At 40.8% G+C, this 21,337-nt stretch overlaps 1 protein-coding gene across 1 annotated transcript; it reads left to right on the forward strand.

Annotated features, from left to right (window-relative positions):
* Nucleotides 1-3,471: 3,471 nt before the first annotated feature.
* Nucleotides 3,472-20,730, forward strand: LOC132816458 (adrenodoxin-like). The gene is made up of 4 exons (XM_060826064.1): nt 3,472-3,699; nt 12,584-12,708; nt 14,379-14,508; nt 20,148-20,730. The coding sequence occupies exons 1-4, from the start codon at nt 3,494-3,496 to the stop codon at nt 20,260-20,262; spliced, it is 576 nt and encodes a 191-aa protein (XP_060682047.1). The 5' UTR covers nt 3,472-3,493; the 3' UTR covers nt 20,263-20,730.
* Nucleotides 20,731-21,337: the final 607 nt, after the last annotated feature.

The following is a 21,337-nucleotide window of genomic DNA, read 5'->3' on the forward strand; positions in this document are numbered from 1 at the left end:
CTGGCTGAACTCAGACTCTACACACAGCAGACACGTTACGCAGTGGATTATCAATTAGCACAGCAAGGGGGAGTTCGTACAATTATTGGTGACAATTGTATTACCCATGTTATTGATGCCTCTTATAACATTACAGAAGCCATCAAGAATACCTGAGACCAACCAGACAATTTTCAACAGGGAACCATAATCACACACAGCTGGCTAAATTGGTTGCTAGGTAGATCTTGGGAACCCTATTTGGCGCACAGGATAGTTCTCCTCATTGCACTCATGCTGGTATTCTGTGTGGGCCTCGGGTGTTTTAAGCTCTGCTGTAAGGCACTACTGACAAGAACTGTACCAGCAGCAAGTGTCATCACAGAAGAGCTCCCAATGAAATTGGCACTCCATGATACCCCTTGGCAAGGGGAGCTCCTAGAGATGACCTACCTGTACATTTAAATTGGGTGGTCATACAGGAGATCACCGAAGTTGCCTCCTTGACCACAAAGAGAGGAGTGAAGAGGGAGATGGCACAGGGCAGGGTGACACTAGGTATACGGACACAGATGATGGCTGCTGAGCCATCAGTTGGCCAACTTGACACACAACATGGCCACTGGATCACAATATGGAGAGAAACAGAAGAGCAGATACAGACACTGCCTGGGGCCACCACAATGCCAGCACAATGCATTCACAACCCAGTTGATTAGTTTAAGGTGGGAGAGAGAATACACATGAGTAACTAACATTGCCCGCCAAAGTGTCTGGGTCTAGCCAGTACCTCTTATAGAAATGCTAACAACTTGATACAGACTCAATACTAAATGCTAATAGCCAGGACCACAGTAATCATTCTTCTTAGGAAGAGCAATTAGCGTCCATTACTACAGCAATGGATTTCTGTGCAGACGTTGAAACTGACAACGTCTACACTGAAACAGACAATGACCACGCTGAAATTAACAAAGGCTGCGCTGGAACTGACAAAGACTGTATCAAAACTATCAATGATTCTGCAATAATTGACATAAACAAACCATGTTACAAAGATAATAACCTCATCACTGACCTATTGTATCACAAGACATATAAAAGTTTCTTGACATGTGCTCCAGGTCGAGAGAAGACTCACAGCTGACCACTGTGCTGTTGGTGTCTTTCTCTCTCCAGAGCTCTGGTATTTCCTTGTGCAATAAATTCTGTCATTGAACCCTGATTCTGACTCTGAGACTGGTATATTTCCCTACAACAGAAGCAATGTAAAGTTGGAGTATTTCATAATTGGAAGCGATGGGTGATGGTGAATCAGTCTTGGTGATCATTATGACCATTCATTGAAAGGCCACATTGCCTTACGATATCAAATTTGATATGAGGTCAATACAGCAGGGGAAGGGGAATGAATCATTGGGTCCTGCCACAGCTATTAGGTCTGATCCAAAGGTGGATCTGGTAACATCAACTGATGAGCAGGGAATGTTTAGGTCTGGTTGGAAGGTTGGGCTGTCAAACTGACAGTGGAGGGTCATCAGGTCAGACATGAGGGGTATTGGGTCCCAAGGTGTCTGCTCCTGCTTCGAGATGGGGCAATGGTCAGGTCCTGGAGTGGGGGGGTCATCAAGTTTCATGGGGGTGGGCCCTGGGAGATCTTGGGCTCTAAGGAACTTGGAGGATTGTAGTTGAGATGTGTGCGGTCAATGTCTGTCAGTTTAGTAGTTACTTAGGAGTTAGACTATGTATTTAATCATCTAACTTTTCCTGAATAACTACTTTACTTAATTTCGCTGGAATCATCCAAAGTCTCCATTCCTAGGGTTCAAGGCATGAATTAACCCGAGAAAATGTAATGTCCGAAGCAATCCCTTAGCAGTGTGCTATAATGGGGATTCACAATGTCCACAGGCACAATTCCCTTTACATTGGAATAACAACTGTCTAGCCATCGGAAAATCTACCTCAATCTATCAAGAGCAAATCGTTTGAACAGACTTCATGCCAATTCTGAAAATGCACCAACCCATCAGGAAGGGAGCAGCGTTCTCTACATTTATCTCACATAATCTATCCAAACGGTCCCAGATTCTGATTAGTTTCATAAACTGCATCTATATAAATAGCCACAGTGGAGATACCAGTGGTAGACACCTGATGATTTGATTCTGTTCTCATACAAGGTAAAAACAGGCCCTATAGGCCCCCATGTCTGTGCTGACCCACAAATACTAAACTACACTAAACCCAGTTACCTGCACTTAGTCCATATCTTACTATGCCTTGACATTTTAGTCAGGTTAGTTATGCAGCTCAACTTAAAAAAAATGTTGGAGTAAAATGCCAGGTTTATCTGTTGGATCAGCATATGTGGGCATGGTTGCTCAGTAGTGAGCACAGCGGCAGTGCATCTTCTCCCCCGTGTCTGTACTGGCTTTTTCCAGGTGCTCTGGTTTTCTCCTACAGTCCAAAGATGTGCAAGTTAGACCGATTGGCTGTACTAAATTACACTGTGGTGTCCAGGGGTGTGCAGGTTAGTTGGATTAGCCATGGGAAATGTAGGGTTTCAGAGATAGGGTATGGATGTGAGACTAGGGGGGTTGTTTTCCGGAGAGTCAGTGTGGACTAATTGGGCTGAATGGCCCATTTCCACACTGTATGGATTCTATGATGGTGCTTCTTAAATGTTGCAAGAGTACCTGCTTCTATCACCCTCTCAAGCAGCATGTTCCATGTTTTTTTCCAACTCTACTTATCACCTATTTCAAAACTGCTTGGTCGAACAATTCTGCAATAGGACAGCTTCCGGCTGTCCCGATTGGCTCATGGTTTTGACTGCTGATTGGCTTCCTCATTGGAATGCTCTGATTAGCTAATCGAGCACATGATCCAGTCAAGGCTATTCTAACATGTTACAGTGTTTAGGCAAAAAGGAGCCAAGGAGAATGCTGAAACCACAACCATTCAGACCACTGAAACCCAAACCAAACAGGGTACTCAAGCTCCAAACCAATCAAGTGCACTGAAATCCCAACTTGTCAAGGCACTAAAGTCCCAATCAGAGCTTGGAATCCTAACCAATCAAAACATAGGAAATCACCCAATTAGAATCTGGAAACTCAGCCAATCGGATCACTAAATTCTATCCAATGAGAGCACTGACACCCTAACCAATCACCCCGCTGAAAACTAAAACATTCCGAACACAAAAGTCCAAAACTGACAGGACACTAAACTTTCGACCAATCAGAAATTGAAGCCCCCAACTAATCAGCAGACTGTAACCCTAACTATGCAGAATGCAGAAACTTTAACCAATCAACGCACTGAAACTCCAACCAATCAAGGCCCGAAATGCCAATTAATCAGAGACCTGAAACCTCAACCAATCCGAGCACAGAAACCCGAACTGCAACCAATCAGGGTTAGAAATCCCACCCAATCAGTCAGTGAAGCCCCACCCCATTGGTAGCCCGGCCCTTGCGGTTGTGACGTCAGTGGTAGCAACAGGAACATGGCGATGGCTGGGTTCCGTCGGCTGTTGGTGACCAGTGAGTGTGCGTTACTAAAGCGATTGTGTCAGGCTGCACCTTCCAGGAGCAGGGGCCTGAGCATTTCCCGGTGCTGGAGTAACGGTCTCATTTCATGCTCCAATCGCGGTGCGAGCAGCAATGATACGGGGGGCCGACGTTTACTCAACACTGGGGCCCGATTACAGAGGTGAGAGAAGCCAGGGCAACGGCAGCATTCCCCTGTCGTGGGCCTGGGTAGTGTTTCAGGAAAGCGGAGACATGGTAACTGTGGGTGTCATTGTGTAATGTGCAACAAAGGAGCGTTCACCTATTAGTTGTTGACGGGCCTCCTATCATGTTGCGTCTGTGAGGTAGAGATTTGTAAATGGCGGATTATGTCAAAAGTTGTGGAGGTGCCTGTGTTGGACTAAATCAGAAGTTGCACAACACCAGGTTATAGTCCAACAAGTTTATTTATATACTATATACCTGGTGGCGTATGACTTTTGATTGTCAAAGTTAGTAGCGATATTGACATCGTATTGAGCGATCACATGTCACACTGCAATTCTGCTTCTTGCCTCAGTTGGACATAAATATCGCATGGATCTATTCGAAGAGGAAAGGGCACTTCCAATATTTATTCTTCAGCACAAGATCATTAAAACAAGTAATCTGGCTATTGCTGTTTATATTAATTTGACCTTGCTGTATGCGTGATAGCGAACACCGTTTCCCATATTCCAACAGGACAAGTGGTTGCCGAGCGCTTTTGGACACCCTGCCGTGATACGTGACGAAAATATAATTTAGTTATGATTTAATGTTGAGATAAACTTTTGTACTTTGACATAGCTTCCTTTGCAGTATAAGTGTAATTTAGTCAGGAACTATTCTGGGAACTGGCATACAGAAATGTATTGAGTGTTGTATTAAGATATGAAGAGGTTCAAACGTTTTATTAAAGAGGTGAGAGTAAAACGTTTATGCACAATTTAGAATAGTGTGTTTTGTAATTTTTAAAACTTTGAATTTTGCTGAAAAGTGGGACATGTCACTGATGATTTGCTGAGGATTTTTCAAAGCAAATGAATGATAACAATTTATACTATAGGAGAAAAGGTTGCTGATCAGTTGGTAATTTGAAAGTATTGCTTTATTTAAGGTCACTGAACTTAGAAACGTGACTCACTTCTTGCTGGAAGCAGTACATTTTCACAAGCAGAGAATTGTATTGACAAAGCTTTAGCTTTATGGTCACTTACTTAAATTAGTACAATGTTAAAAATCACACAACACCAAGTTATAGTCGAATAGGCTTATTTGGAAGCACTAGCAGTGCTCCTTCAGGTGATTGTGAAGTATAAGATAGTAAGACACAGAATTTATATCAAAAGCTAACAGTGTGATGTAACTGAAATTCTATATTGAAAGTGACCTGGATTGTTTAAGTGTCTCATTTGTTAGAATGACCATGTTGTTTTCAGTTCTTATGTAAATCCCAGAACTTTTTTTAAAAAAGGTACATTCTCAAGTGAACTTTAATGATAGGTGCCATGTCGGCTCAGATAATGCATTGAAGGTGTGAGGTGCCCTGTGTGAGACTATCTGCCCCATTGCAGCACACCGGCATAGAAGGCCCTCCACATGGTCTGACTGCTGGCTGCCGTCACACTCCCATACCAGGCTGTTGTCCCCCTTCCCATCTGGGCATGCTGTCGCTGCCATGTAACTTGCCCTTCACTTGTCCCTAGAACATTTTGACACCAAGAACAGCTACATAAGAATCCTACTTGAATCCTCACTCATGCTCAACACTGGAGTCCCCAGGGGTGTGTGCCTGGCCCCCTACTGTACTCGCTGTAAACCCATGACTCTGTCGCCAAATACCAGACTAATGCAAGTTCACTGATGACACCACCATAGTCAGTTGAATCTCTGATGACAAAACAGACTACCGACGGGAGGTGGAAGACCTGGAAAAACAGTGCACTGAGAACAACCTAGCTCTCAAATGCCGGCAAAATCAAGGAACTCATTATTGATTTTCGGCGGGATGTTACTCATGTGTCCTACACATCAACAGCACGGAGGTGGAACAAGTGGAGAGTGCCAAACTCCTGGGAGTGGTCATCCACAGCAAGCTTTCTTGGACTCTTCATGTGAGCGCTCTTTGTACAAAGGTCAAACAATGACTCCTCAGCGGCCCGAGGAAGAGGAAGTTTGACATGACGGTGAAAACCCTGGCCAGTTTTTATAGGTGCCATCGAGAGCATTCTGTCTGGATGCATCACTACCTGTTATGGCATCTGTACCATTCAAGATCGGAGACGGTTAGAGAGTGGTGAACCCGGCCCAGACAATCACAGAGACCAACCTTCCATCTATCAGGCCTGCTGTCAAGGAAAGACCTCCAGCATTCTGAAAGATCCAGCCCACCCTGGCAGTGTTTTATTTTTACAACTTCTACCAACGGGGAGAAGGTACAGAAGCCTGAACATGCACCAGCCGCTTTCGTAACTAACTGTTTCTACCCTACTGTTAGAATACTGAATGGACTCAAAATCATAACATTCACCTGTACCTGTGTTTTTGTTGTTTTTGCTGCTGTATACCTATTTACTTATCTACGCTACTTAACTGTGGTCTGCCTGTATTGCTCGCAAGACAAAGCTTTTCACTGTGCCTCGATACATGGGACAATAAATTTGATTCAGTTAGTGTCCCCACTCCAAGCACCTGACCCAGTTTTGGAGGCCAGGAGTCAGGAGGTGGGTGTACGTAGCTGAGAGTCTGGGAAGACAAGAAGAAAGCCCAAAAGGAGGGGGATAAAAATCAAGAGGCAGAATGGAAGAGCTCCAGCTGGAGTGTCCTACTCCGCCATCACCTTACCGACAAGACCAGATTGATCCTCTGCAAACAAATGTGTTCAAGCTTTGCATCTTTTTTTTTAATCCAATTGTTCACATGTTGTGAATGCCACCACTAGGTAGAATAATGAGTGCACATTGCATTGAAATGTACCATTGATGCACAGCAAGTTCTGCAGCTGCCTGTCTCAAAAGCAGTTCTGTGGAACAAAACCAGATTGCATTCAGAACCAACTCGCGCTGCCACATGCACCCCTGGCCAAGACTAAATTGGTGCCACAAGTCAGGAGGGAACGTCAGGGGAAGCAGCAGAAGCCAAAAGGGGAAGCCTTTTATTTAAGGTGGGGCGGGGAGAGAAAAACCAAGCAAACTGTGGCACTGAGCACATAGGACCTGTTGTCAGTTGAAACCCATGCACAGATGAATGCTGAAGCCTATTGTGGCTGGCTGAACTAATTGGCACCATCTACATGTGTGCCATTTATCAGCAGGCACAGCTGTCTCAGCACCAGGGACCCAAGTTCTGTCTGGTATAGAGTTTTCACATTCTCCCAGTGTCTGAGTTTCCTCCAGATGCTTCAGTTTCCTCCCTTAGTCCAAAGATGTGCAGGCTATGCTAAATCGCCCATAGTGTCCAGGAATGTGTACTCTAGGTGGATTACCATGGGAAATGCAGAGCTACAGGGATAGACTCATTTATGTACACTAAGTGAGGTGCTCTTCGGAAGTTGGTGTAGACATGATGAACCAAATGGCCTGCTTCTGCACTTTAGGGATTCTATAATTGTCATCCCGTGAGTGGGATGCTATAGCGGGTCAGTGTGGACTTGATGAGCCAAATGGCCAACTTCCACACTCAGGATTTTATGATTCAATCAGGTATATGGAGTATGGAAGTATTGGCTTGTGGTGGAATCACTCTGCATATCTTTCACTCAACCATTTATCATTCTGAGGCAGATTTGGCTCTTCCTCACTCTTCAGTGAGCGAAGAGCATTGCAGGAGTAACACTCACTACAGATAAAACCAAAATGCCAGCCTAGTGAAGGTACAAGACAGGCTGGCAGTTGGTTAATTCAGTTGGCTGACTGGTTTGTAATGCAGGGTGATAACAATAATGTGGATTGAATTCCTGCACCATCTAAGTTTACTAATTAAGAGGTCTTCTCCTTTAATGTCTCCCCTCACCTGAGGCATAAATCACCTCCAGCCATCCGTGTCACTCTCTCATGCTATCCCTTGCAGGACAGTATTACATATATGCCAATTAATGAAAGAGGCAAACTATAAGATGGATGATTGCAGGACAGCTCAATAAAGAAGTACTACAAGTCCTGTCACTTCTAGTTGTGAATGTTTATTGGTCAATAAACCAATTGACCAATAAACATTTACAACTAAAAGTGACAGGACTTGTAGTACTTCTTTATTGAGCTGTCCTGCAATCATCCATCTTATAGTTTGCCTCTTTCATTAATTGGCATATATGTAATCCTGTCCTGCAAGGGAGAGCATGAGAGAGTGACACGGATGGCTGGAGGTGATTTATGCCTCAGGTGAGGGGAGAAAATTATAAAATCAAAGATAAAGGACAAGGTAGGATTGTCGATTGATGAACGGGAAGGAACAGAATGTGTGAATGTCAAATTGCACCAAGGAGCCAAAGAAGAGCAGGGAAATTGAGAACAGAAGAAACCTATGGGCTTTGAATCTTAATGTACAAAGAAGTTGGAATGAGATAGACACTGGTGCAAATCAAGGTAAATGAATATGATCTCTCAGCCATTATAGAAGCATGATTACTCCGATCAAAGCTGGGAACTTAACATTCAGGGATATTTGACCTTTTGAAAAGACACTTGGAATGGCAAAGATGGTGAGATAGCACTGAGATTTTTTTAAAAAATCACTGCAAGAGAAAGAAGGCATTAGTATGAGTAGAACACAAGCAGCACCCTCAATAGTAGCCACTCTGTAGGAAAAGCTGGAAGTCAACAACTACAAGCATTCAAAAAGAATAGAGCAAGAATTGTGGGTGATTTTAATCTTGTTGACTGGGTTAATAAATTAAAGAGCACTTAAATCAGTGAATTTAAATGCATTAGGAATAGTTTGAGAACAAAACATATCGTGGAGCCTCTTCAGGACATGTGCCGAGACCTGGATGATGGGTTCTGATGGCATCACCCCCGGGATGGGTGAATAAGCCTGCTGTTATGGGCCTCAAAGCTGGTGTCCCAGCCTCGGGATATTGGCTTCAGGATACATGATCGCGTGGTCACGGTCCTTCATTACCTCATCCTTTTGCCCAACAATACTTCCTAGAGTGGCTTGACCTTCTGCAATTTGAACATCTAACTCTTTTCCCCGCCTACATTCCTTGATCATATGCCACAGTTGTAACAAGGGTGCCACGGTGGCTCAATGGTTAGCACTGCTGCCTCACAGCACTAGGCACCCAGGTTCGATTCCAGCCTTCTGGCAACTGTCTGTGTGGAGTTTTCACATTGACCCGGTGTCTTTCTGTGGGTGGTTCACCACTTGAGTTTCCTCCAGGTGCTCTGGTTTCCTTCCACATTTCAAAGTTGTGCAGGTTAGGTGAATTGGCCCATGTTTTAGAGATGTCTCTGTTAGGTGCATTAGTCAGGGCAAATAAAGAGTAATAGGTTAGGGAAATGGGTCTGAGAGGGTTACAGTTCGGAGGGTCGGTGTAGAACTGTTGGGCCAAAATGGTCTGTCTCGACACTAGGGATTCTGTCATTCCAGGCCTGTCTTTGCCCCGGGTTGCGGCCACCCCGGCTGACCAGGGAGCAAGCTGTCTTGGATCTGATATTGGATAACAAGTAGGTTTTAATAAATGACCTCCAAGGAAATGATCCCTTAGGAAGTAGTGATCACGACATGATAGAATTTAATATTCTTTTTGAGACAGAGAAACCTTTTTTGGTTAAAAACAATTGTTTTAACTTAAGGGGAAATACAATAAAATGAGGATGCACTTATCTAAAGTGAACTGGGAAGGTGGATTAGCAGGAAAGACCAGTAAGCAAGCAAGATAGATAGTTTGTGACTGTCAGTAATGAAGAAAGAGGGATAAACAAACCATACCTAACCAAGGTAATTAAGTGAAGTACTAAATTGAAAGAAAAGGCATTTAAGGAGGCAAAAATCTGTAATAGGTCTGAAGATTGTGATAAGTTCAAAATCGAGCAAAGGAGGACTTGAAAGATAAATAAATAATGAGCACAAACGAGTGAGTAATATAAAAGCTTATTTCTTTACATATATAAGAAGGAAGAGAGGTCAATGTGAATCTAGATCCCTCAGAAAATGAATCTTGAGGAATGGTTATGGGAGCAAGGAAATAATAACGGACTTAAACAGATGTTACGTTAGTCTTTGAACATCCTATTAATATTAAAAGATATGGGGGAGGCAATCATTACCATTACCATCACATTTAGGCTGTAATGATGAGGCTAAATACAGATAAGATCTGTCCCTGACACTTTGCATCCTAGGATTTCTAGAAGATGTAAATGCCGAGATAGTGGATGTATTGATTTTACTTTTCCAAAAAACCTTGAATTCTGGGAAGTACTAAAAGTTGGAAAATTGCCAATGTGATAGCCCTATTCAAAAAGGGAAGGAGGTAAAAAGCAGATAACTATAGACCGATTTAGCCTAACATCTATTGTTGGAAAAGTATTGAAATCAAGTAAGGAAATAATAGTCGAACGTTTGGGAGTTCATAATCTATTCGAGCAGAATCAGCATGGCGACCTCAGAAATAGTGTCTAACTTATTAGTTAAGTCATAAAAGTATACAGCATGGAAACAGACTCTTTGGTCCAACTCTTCTATGCCACCCAGGTCTCCTAAATTAACAGTCCCATTAACCAGCACTTGGCCCATATTGCTGTAAACCCTTCCTATTTTATACATCTATCCAGATGCCTTTTTAAATGTTGTAATTGTACCAGCCTGTTGTTAATCAAGACAAATGAAGAATTCTTTGAGAGTTGTAAAGTCGTTGTACAGAGAATTGTGGGGACAGAGTTCTCGTGACATACACAATGCGCAAGCTGCTCACCATCCTGACTTGGAAATTTATATGATTTGTTTTTTTTCAGTGTTACTGGGTCAAAAAATAGTGGAACTCCCTCTAAGGCATTGTGGGTTTTTCTGCACCGAACAGATTGCAACTCTAAAGAAAGCACCCTATCACCTTCTCGAGGGCAATTGGAGATAATAAATGCTGACTGCATCCTATGAATTAATATAAAAGTTTAAGCTGAGATGGGTAGATTCTTGATAAGTAGGGGAATGAAAGATTATGGGAAAGTGCAGGAAAGTGGGCGTGAGGTGTCTGATTAGCTAAAATTCCTGCTAAGCTCTGTGGCAGAGCAGATTTGAGAGGCTGAATAGACCAATCCTGTTTTCTATTTCTTATTCTAACAGCATTGTTTACCTGTACCATTTTGGACTACAATTCAAGAAGGTGCTCTTTACTACCTTTTTTGAAGTGCAATTATAAATGCAGAATTTCTAATAGCATTGTCAACAATACCCAGTTCCTGTGAAAGCATAAGCATGTTCCCTCCCACTATCCAAACAGTTCAAACAATTCAAATTGTTAACTAAACACTTGCTAATACATTGTCAGTTGCTAACAAGTGAAAGAACGCAGACAATAAGATTTAGTGTGCTGGCATATTTCATAGCAGGACTGTACATTACCTTTTTTTTATCTTTTGGTTTACGATGCATACATTTTCTTCACAGCTTTCACATCTGAAGTGTGTATGTCCCATATATTTGCCATTACAATTTCTGCTGTGTTTTCACTAATTCATTGATTTCATTATCATTCTAAAAGAATGAAAAGGTATATGGATCAGCCTTGGTTGTACTGTTGCCTGGAGCGCTCAGCATTAAAGGTTCGATCCTTCTTGATTGTGTTTTGGATGAGATTAAACCCATCAGGTGATGGATGTTAAATATCTAATGCCCTTGTTTGAAGAAGTGTGCTCATTATTCATCTCTCACCCAAGACCCCAAAATTATCTGTTGATCTATTTTTGTTTAAATTGTGGAACCTTTTGTAAATTGACTGACTGCCATGTATCCAAGTCTCATTTCCATTTTTCAGTCAGCTGAAGGGCAACTGTATGGTTAGTGGTCTGATTTGTGTGGCTCTGCTATGGAGCTTAGCAGGAATTTTATTCTATGGGCAAACATGGACAAGTATTAATGCTTCCCTAGCCCCAGAGATTTAATAAAAACAACTCCATTCAGCATTGTACAGCTTTCTCTATACAGATTACTGCTTGAGTTGGTCACTCGTGCTGCAATTCTCTCCTATTGCTACCTCGCAGCAGTGTCTGGCAACTAGCTGGGATATTGGAATTATACTCCACTATGTAATAAATGTATAGATGCATAGGTCATGTATGACCTATTAAGAAACTGCAAGCTAATTGAACTAGTGGGAATAGGCTGGTAAATAAGTCTTCTGTTATCAAGCTAAACCATTCCAGCCACATCAAGTGAAAGAGTTAATTTCATTGTGGATTCATTAGGAGAACAGAATCTGGTCAGAAACCTGGAAAGATTTGCCAAGTAATTAGTTATGTGCGCTTTATGGAGTGTCAGAACATCTTTCTCCCACAAAGTATTGTAGCAAAATCTGTTCTTTGCCTTATCGAACACCTATGCATCCATAAGGTTTGCTGGTTAATCAGGAGTGATAAGTCAGTGGATTTCTTTGTTCTCTCTCTCTCTCTCTCTCTCTCTCTCTCTCTCTCTCTCTCTCTCTCTCTCTCTCTCTTTTTCTTTCTCTTTTTCTCTCTCTTTCTCTTCCCCCCCCCCCCCCCCCCCCATTCTATAGCATTCAGCAGTGAAGCTCTTTATTACTGAATAGTTAAATAAATGTAACAATAATATTCTTAAAACTGCTTCAATGTATAAAATTGTAATTCTGAAGTTTTTATGATTTGTTGGTAAAAGTTATCTTGGTCTTTGAGCAATTTGAGTGAAAATATTGTTTTACGTTGGTTTAATTATCGTCATAATCACAAAAACCTCTGCGATATTATACAAATTCCTTTCACTTAACATAAATATAAAAATCATTACTTTTCACTGGCAGAAAGTGAACCTAGTTAATCATTCATCTTCAGCCTGCAAAGTAAACTTACTAATCTTGTCCTTTTTTACAGTTCAAAGGATAAAGTGTCTGTTAATTTTATTAACCGTGATGGAGAGGAACTTAAAGCAGAAGGAAATCTAGGAGATTCACTTTTAGATGTTGTTGTTCATAATAACTTGGACATTGATGGTTTTGGTAAGTTTTTTAATTCACCAGGATTATATAACCATGACCTGAAAAGCAAACATAAATGTAATTCCTATGCCATGATTTGTTTAATCACCATTTTCCATTCAAGTGGAAGAAATAGCTTTGTTATAAAGGTTGGCAACATTTTTGGGAACTAAATGTCTTTTGTTTTCTTTGGAAAGCATATTTTGAATAATATTATTTGGCAAAATGTGCTCATTGGGGTGAATTCATAACCTCTATACAATAGCTTGTGCTTCGCTTGAAATTTTAAGGTGATCAATTTTCTCCTTTTTGTTATTAACATCTAAAAGCAACATCCTAATTGTATTTCTCTTGACTTAATTCAGTTTCAGATGGGTGATAATTAAGAGTATCTTGTGTTAAAACTATTGTTATATCTAACAACTAGCTTTTTGGTAAAAAAAGAATTTGATTATAATTTTAAACTGTTGGGATGAAAACAAATGTTGCTGCTGGTTGCAGTGATTTTTGTTCTTGGCTAGCTTCTTTTTCTTGTACAAATCCTCTTTTTCTCCTTTTTGTGTAAACTTTGTAGTTTCATGTTCATGTGCCATCACCAAATTGCACTGTAATGCAAGCCACTGCATGTTAATACAGGTTCAGCAACAGAACTTGTGTTCAGACTTGCAAACTCAACAGTTCAATAATTACAGATTGTAATGTCTAAAAGGTGGTGTTTTGGGTAAGGAGTATTTTAAAAGAAACTTAAGGTGGAAACGTGAAGGGAATACCGCCAAAACAGTTAATCAAATGGTCCTGATTTTCATGACCAAGAATCCATGAGTTGCTTGTGCCTGTTGAAGATGCAGGTGAGTGGAGAGAGTTTAAAGAGGGTGTTCGCTGTCAAGATAAGAAGTCAATGACTTTTTTTGTTCCATATTATTTAACATGCAATTCTACCTCTGGGTGTAATAGTTGGAGAATAGCAGCAGGTGTTTGGAATTGCTTATGGTAAACATGGTTTCCAAGCCATCTCTACTCCTGTATCTACTTACAAATGCTGCAGTATCTCCAACACAAAATTGCTAATTTGAAGAATGTTGACATGGCATTAACTTCTTTAACTACCTCTTCACGGTCTGTTTACTGACCAAGGATCATTTTACTAAATATACTGCTTAATTTCCTGTTTTCTCCCTATCAGTAAATCTCTTTCCCAGTAGCCTTTAGAAACCATCAGTTCCCACATCATCTGGCCTGTTCCTTTTCCTTCCCTCTGGACTGCCACAAGCTCTTGAATCTAATTAGCATTGCCATCCATTAGCAAGAATGTGAGAATTATAGTGGCATTGTTCTTTTATGTAAATGAGCTGATCTAGGAAACTTCTAAGTTCGTTAGTGAGGAAATTTGACTGGGTTTAGTGTAGGGCTAACATAATAGTACCATGGTCAAAATGCAGTAATGGTTGGAAAATATGAACTGTAATGTAGAACTGTGTACTGTTTGTCTATTACCCTTTAGTGATGGACTAGTTATAGTACTAGTCAATTTAGTTCCTGCTCAATGTTTTGGTATTTTTTTAAAAAATCTATATTTCAGAAAATTAGCTTCTGTTTGTAGTTTAGTCACCAAGGTGGCATTATTCCAAAAATAGATTGTCGTGCAGTTGTAGTTGCAAATACAGTTGATGGTATATTTGCCTCACTCCTAGGTGCATGTGAAGGAACCTTGGCATGCTCTACCTGTCATCTAATCTTTGAAGAGGCCATCTACAAGAAATTGGATGACATCACTGATGAAGAGATGGATATGTTGGACCTAGCCTACGGCCTCTCAGAAACGTAAGATTTTCAGTTTATTTTACACTTATTACAAATCTTGATGTTAGTATCTTTAAATCTGATAACAGATGCAACTTTGTTTACTGCCTCCAATATAACTCAAGGTGGTTTACAAATTGACATGAGGCAAGCTAAGGTTGAATCAGGTGAGGAAGAGGTTGGAAGAAAAGTTGGGAATTTATTGCAGGACACCAGTCTTGTAAAGGTACTGTAAAGGATGGGTGGGCAGGCAGTAGAAATGAGACAGCTGAGAAGATGTGTACAGAAAGTCTGAAGATTACAGCCTTGACAAGGAAAAATACACTAAAAGTGATTTGCAGTGTTTGTGGTGTATGATGCATGGAGTATTTGTAAGTGAGGATAAATTTTAATTGGGCAATGGAACCACTGTTGATATAAATGGGGTGGCAAAAATGTTGGAGCTCTGTGCTTTCACGCAGGAATCACTGCAGTTTTCAAGCCTCAAATAAAAAAATGTTTAAGTGCAGGACTGTACCTTTAGGATGCAAGTGATATCCAGGAAGTCTTACTGCGACAGCATTGGATGTTTAATTTCTTCATGTGTGGGGAAGATACAGAATTGTTCCGTTCTGGTTTAGTTCTTAAAACTGTGATATGGCACATAAATGCTGGTTATGTGTTGAAAGTGACTGGTTTCACAGAGGTTGTAAAATTGTGCCTTGTGGATGTGGACAGACTTTGGAGAATTAGGAGAGGAGTTACTCACTGCCGTATTCCTAGTGTCTAACTTGCTCTTGTAGCTATATGTTTGTGATGAGTCCAGTTGAGTTTCTGGTCATTGGTAACACTCTTTTTAGAATGTTGATCGTGAGGGATTCAGTGATGGTAACACCATTTAAATGTCAAGGGGTGGTGATTTAGATTCTCTGTCTCTGTCATAGTGAGTGGAACAAATGTTACTTGCCATTTGTTAGCCCAAGAGAGGATATTATTCAGATGTTGTTGCATTTGAATATGGGCTGCTTCAGTATCGGACAGTATGCAATCATTGGTGAGCGTCCCTACATCTGGCCTTATGAAAGAAAGATCATTGAAAAAGCAGCTAAAGATGGTTGGGCCTTGGCCATTATCCTAAGGAACTCCTGCAGAGATGTCCTGGAGCTGAGATGGCTGACCTCCAACAGTCATGACCATCTTCCTAGCTGTCAGGTATGACTCCAACCAACCAGTGGAGATTTTGACCCCTGATGCCTATTTATTCCAGTTTTGCAGGGTACCTTGAGGCCACATTAGGTTGAATGCTGTCTTGATGTCAAGGGTGATTACTCTCTTGCCTCTCCTCTGGAGTTCAGTTCTTTTGTCCATGTTTGTACCAAGGCTATAATGAGGTGAGGCAAAAGAGTAATCACCCTTGACATCAAGACGGCATTCAACCTAATGTGGCCTCAAGGTACCCTGGCAAAACTGGAATAAATAGGCATCAGGGGTCAAAATCTCCACTGGTTGGTTGGAGTCATACCTGACAGCTAGGAAGATGGTCATGACTGTTGGATTCCTGATGAAGGGTTCTGGCCCGAAACGTCGAATTTCCTGTTCCTTGGATGCTGCCTAACCTGCTGTGCTTTAACCAGCAACACATTTTCAGCTCTGATCTCCAGCATCTGCAGACCTCACTTTTTACACTGTAATGAGGTGAGGGCTGAGTGGCTCTGGGCATCATGAGCAGGTTATTGCTGAGTAGGTGTTGCTTGATAGCATTATTGATGACTCCTTCCATCACATTGGAGAGTAGCAGTAATTGACTGGGTTGTATTTGTCCTGCTTTTTAAGTATCTATTTTTCGAAGATATTTATTTCCGTATTATAGAGATTTAATGTATCATCATGTCCTGTATAGTATTTAACTATTTTGAATGTTCTGCTTCCCTCCAAAGATACAAATCTGCAAAAGCACTTCAAGCCTGCTCTGCCAGTCAATAGACTTGTGTTCCCACATTTCTATCCCCCTATAATAACCTTAGATTGTGTGTTCCAAGGTTGTAGAAATCTCCATGAGAAAACATCACCTTCCTCTGTCCTAAAAGACCAGCCTGAAGTTTTAAAACTGTCTCTTGGTTCTGGTTTTGCATTTCCATGTTCACCTTAGCAGGACCATTCAGGATCTTCTACACTTCAATCCAATCACCAATTATTCCTCAAGTCCAGTGAAAACAATCCAACCGCTTATTTCTTTCAGTCCCTTTGTAAAGTGCCTACGATGTGTGCTATGATGTGGATGTGCTGGTGTTAGACTGGGGTGAGCAAAGTTAAAAATCACAACACCCAGCTCCTGTAACCTCCAGCAACTTGATGTAGGAGCAGTGCTGCAAAAGCTTGTACTTCCAAATAAACCTGTTGGACTATAAGCTAGTGTTGTGATTTTTAACTTGTCCTTTTAATAAGACCAAAGCTGCACAGTATTCCAAATTGATCTCCCCAATGACCTTTAACTGCAGCATATCACCCTTACTTTTACATTTTTAATTCCCTTCATCATGAAGGATAGCATTCCATTAGCCTTGATCACCAGCTCTCCCTGCATAAAACTTTTATTGATTTGATGTATTAGAACAGCTAGATCCCCATGCACCTCAGAATTTAGTAACTGTTGAAGAACATTCTGCTTTCTTTACTCTTACTGCCAGAGTGAACAACTTTACACTTTTCCACATGCTCTATCTGCCAGATTTTTGTTAGACCATAGACTTATCAATGGTGAAGGGCTTTGAAGGCTTAGGTGGTGAGTAGGTACCAGATCCTGCTTTTTAATTTTGGTATTGGTGCTGTTTTAGTTCAGCTTGTGCTGAGTACTGGCTGTCAAGATGTTGATCAAGGGAAATACTGTGATTCCATTGAAGATCATTGGCAAGTAAATGCGGTTTTCTTTTCCCCACATTCAAATTGGTCATGATGTCGCACTATTTAACACGAATGTTTTCTAATAGTGTTACTAATTAATGTTATTACTGGAGTCTAAAACCCAGGGACACTTACTTTAAAACAAGCACTTAAAAATTGTTTCTCTTGATATAAGTATTACTTTGAGGTTTGTGAAACTTTGCAGCTGTCTAACTCCGAGATCTGTGGATGCTCAGCCATTGGGTATATTTAAAATAGAGATTGGCATTTAGTGATCTGTCAGTGACAAAAGGGTTTGAGGGTAGTGTGGGGAGGGGAGGCATTGAAGTGGATGATCAGCCATAATCTCATTGAACATTGGTTTGAGTTGAGTGACTTTCTGTTCCAGTGTCCCTACTACAAGTTGGAAGAAAGGATCCTGACCTTAAAGACTGGAGTGAGCTTTTTCCTGGCCATTCCGTTATTGGAGTGCTTTATTAGAAGATTTTTAGCTGGTATCTGCTGAAGCTTAGAAGATTCTGCAGCAATTTTATTGAAACTTATAAGATCCAGAGGGTAGATTTGGCGAGGTTATTTTCTATTATGGGAGAATCTAGAACTATGGCCCCTGTTTAAAATTAATGGCCTGCCCATTTTAGAACTGAAAGCAATTTTCTCCCCCATGGTGGATTTGAGATTGTAGTTGGTTCAGCCATGAGATTGTGGTGGCACAGGCTCAAGTGGCTGAATAGTCTTTCTGCTCCTTGTTTGTATCTTCAGTAGGCTACTCTGAACAAGTGGGAGTTTCTATTTTCGGAGTAGCCAGAGGAAGCGGTGGAGCTGTGTACAATTACAACATTTAAAAGGCACATGGAAGGGTTTAGATGGGTATGGCCAAATGCTGGCAAATGGGACTAGGTCAGTGTGGGCAAGTTGGTCTGAAGGGTCTGTTTCTAAGCTGTATGACTAAGGGCTCATTTTTAGTCATCTTACGGGAAAGGAAATAAGTAACTGGATGGCTCTATGCTATTAAAACAATCTCTCAAAGATGTTCACAGAATTGGTAGATGGCTCAGAGTTTGAGTCAACCTGAACTAAATATGCAAGGCGCTCGCAACCTCAAAACTGGAATTAAGGGACAATATGTAATGTTTTGGAATATTAAACTGAACATCAATAGGTGTGAGGGGGGGTGGGGGAAGAGGAGAGAGTGGAAGGTTCGGTGCATTAGAACATAGAACAATACAGCACAGTACAGACCCTTCAGCCCAATATGTTGTGCTGAGCATTTATCTTAATCTAAGAGCAACCTAACCTACACAACCCTCAATTTACTGCCATCCATGTGCTTGACCAGCTTTTGCTTAAATGTCCCTAATGTCAGTGACTCTACTACCACTGCTGGCAGTGCATTCCACTCTCTGTGAAGAACATATCTCTGATATCTTCCCTATACATTCCTCCGATTACCTTAAACTTATGACTCCTCATGGCAGCCATTTCTGTCCTGGGGAAAAGTCTCTGGTTACCTACTGTATCTATTTCTCTCCTTATCTTGTACACATCTATCAAGTCATCTTTCTTCTTCCAGTCAAGGGTAAATGTAGAGTATTAGAGTAGGGGAATAGGTCTGGGTGGGTTACTCTTCGGAGGGTTGGTGTGGACTTGTTGGGCAAGTCTCCATACTATATGGAATCTAATCTAATCATCTTAAACCTATGCCTTCCAATTTTGAAATCTCCTAAAATGTGGCAAGTATTTGAATATGAAACTTAGGTTGAATGAATTATGGTTGCCCCATGAATTACAATTCTTATCCATTATTAGATTAGATATCCTACAATGTGGAAACAGGCCCTTTGGCCCAACAAGTCCACGCTGACCCTCTGAAGACTAAACCACCCAGTCCCGTTTCCCTCTGACTGATGCTAAATTGCCCATAGTGTTAGGTGCATGGCCAATTCACCAGACCTACACCTGTTTGGACTTGGGGAGAAAACCGGAGCACCCAGACACCGGGAGAATGTGCAACCTGCATACAGTCACCCGAGGCTGGAATTTGTTTGGCTGTGACAATTTTTTTTGCCTAATCTACGTGGAGAAGTACATGAATGGAACATAAAATTAAATCTCTTCAGCTTGGGCATAATTCATTAGTCATTTTGTTACTTATGTCCAGTCAATCTGTAATGTGGTGACGTCTATCATAGCTGATTGTAATCAACCTGTACTTGAAAAAATTCTAATAACTTTGAGAAAGTTTGTGGCTGTTCTGAATCAGTGATTTTTGTCCAAAACTTAGCATATTTTACTACACAACTAGTAATAGTTTAGAAATCAAGGGCAGACTTTGCTTGCTGGAATATAAAAGTTTTTTTTTCAACAAATGCAGTCATTTTATATTCCGGATTTGCGTAAAGATTTGTAGCTCGGGTGCCAATTGCCATGGTTGTGGGTATGTTTGCAGAGCTAGGAAGTTGATTTGCAGACATTTTCATCCCCTGTCTAGATGACACCTTCAGTGCTCTGGAGCCTCCAGTGAAGGGCTGCTGTACGGTGTCTTCTGGAATGTATGCACTGAAGATGTCGCCTAGACAGGGGACGAAATGTCTGCAAATCAACTTCCCAGCTCAGTGATCATATCTTCAGCCATGGTAGTCATTTGATATATCATTAAAATTATAATTGTAACACAGATACTGCAGAATCAGCTCTTTGGAATATTTCCCAAAAAAATATTTTGCGATAAGCTTATTTAAAGGTTCTTGTGTTTTTAAAATATAATTCAATTTTATTTTCAGATCTCGTTTGGGTTGCCAGATCTGCCTTAAGAAATGGATGGATGGAATGACTGTGGAAGTACCGAGTGATGTTGCTGATGCTAGAGAAACCAAGGACATTGATTCTGGCTCCTAAAGGGATTAATCTAATTTACAAAATCAACATAATTGAAGTTAATTTCTCAAACAATAAAGCATACTTTATAATAAGTGATAAAATCTTTAGTTTAGATGGGTTACTCAATATTGAATGTCTCAATGAGTTGTCTCTGTAATTTCTTGATGGCTTAGAGCCACTAATATTGTAAAGCTGTAGAGATTTGGGGAAAGTGCATTTTACTAACTGTTTAACAGACAACTTCTCTATTGTAAAGAAAACCGTTTTACTTTTTGAAGAACATTGTAAATGTTGTTCAAGTGCAGCTTTGTCCTGTTGAGGGCTGGAATTCCAAGGATTACAGTTCAGAATTCAGACCAGTTTTGTCTAGCTCCAAATGGGAATAAGACTGAAATTTGAATCCGATTCCATTGATAATAACCATTAATGTTACATTGATCATCCCTGAGAGCCTTTTAGTTAATAAACTAATTGAGTATTTCAAAATGTATTTCAGTAAGAAATTAATATTATATTTTGAAAATGTTATAGCAGAGAAGGTGTTTATAATTTGTTTTGTCAGCTTTTTCATCAGGCACTAATATAGTTTCTTCACATTGTATTTTGAGTGATTTTGCAGCAAAAAGTGCCTAAAATGCCTTCCTCTACATTTTTAAGTTTCACATTCTTAAACTGACACATACTGATAAAATGAGTACAGCACTGGGTCAGGGTGGGGCACAAGGGAACTTGTATACAGCACAGTGCTGTGTTCATATCTTGCCAAAATTATTTTTAGTTTTGGAGTTAAACTTTCAAATACCAGTTGTCACTGTATTTATGTTGACCATTTTAATTCCATCAGTGATGTGTAGTTCAATAGAACATATGCCTTTCGTGAGGTGAAGACTAGATGATTTGTTTTTCTTGTGAAAGTTCAGCCTTTTCAAATAGCAATACTTATTTAGATTAGATTAGATTAGATTTACAGTGTGGAAACAGGCCCTTCGGCCCAACAAGTCCACACCGACCCGCCGAAGCGAAACCCACCCATACCCCTACATTTACCCCTTACCTAACACTATGGACAATTTAGCATGGTCAATTCACCTAA

This window comes from Hemiscyllium ocellatum, chromosome 6 (genome assembly GCF_020745735.1).
Source record: "Hemiscyllium ocellatum isolate sHemOce1 chromosome 6, sHemOce1.pat.X.cur, whole genome shotgun sequence".
Lineage (NCBI taxonomy): Eukaryota > Metazoa > Chordata > Chondrichthyes > Orectolobiformes > Hemiscylliidae > Hemiscyllium > Hemiscyllium ocellatum.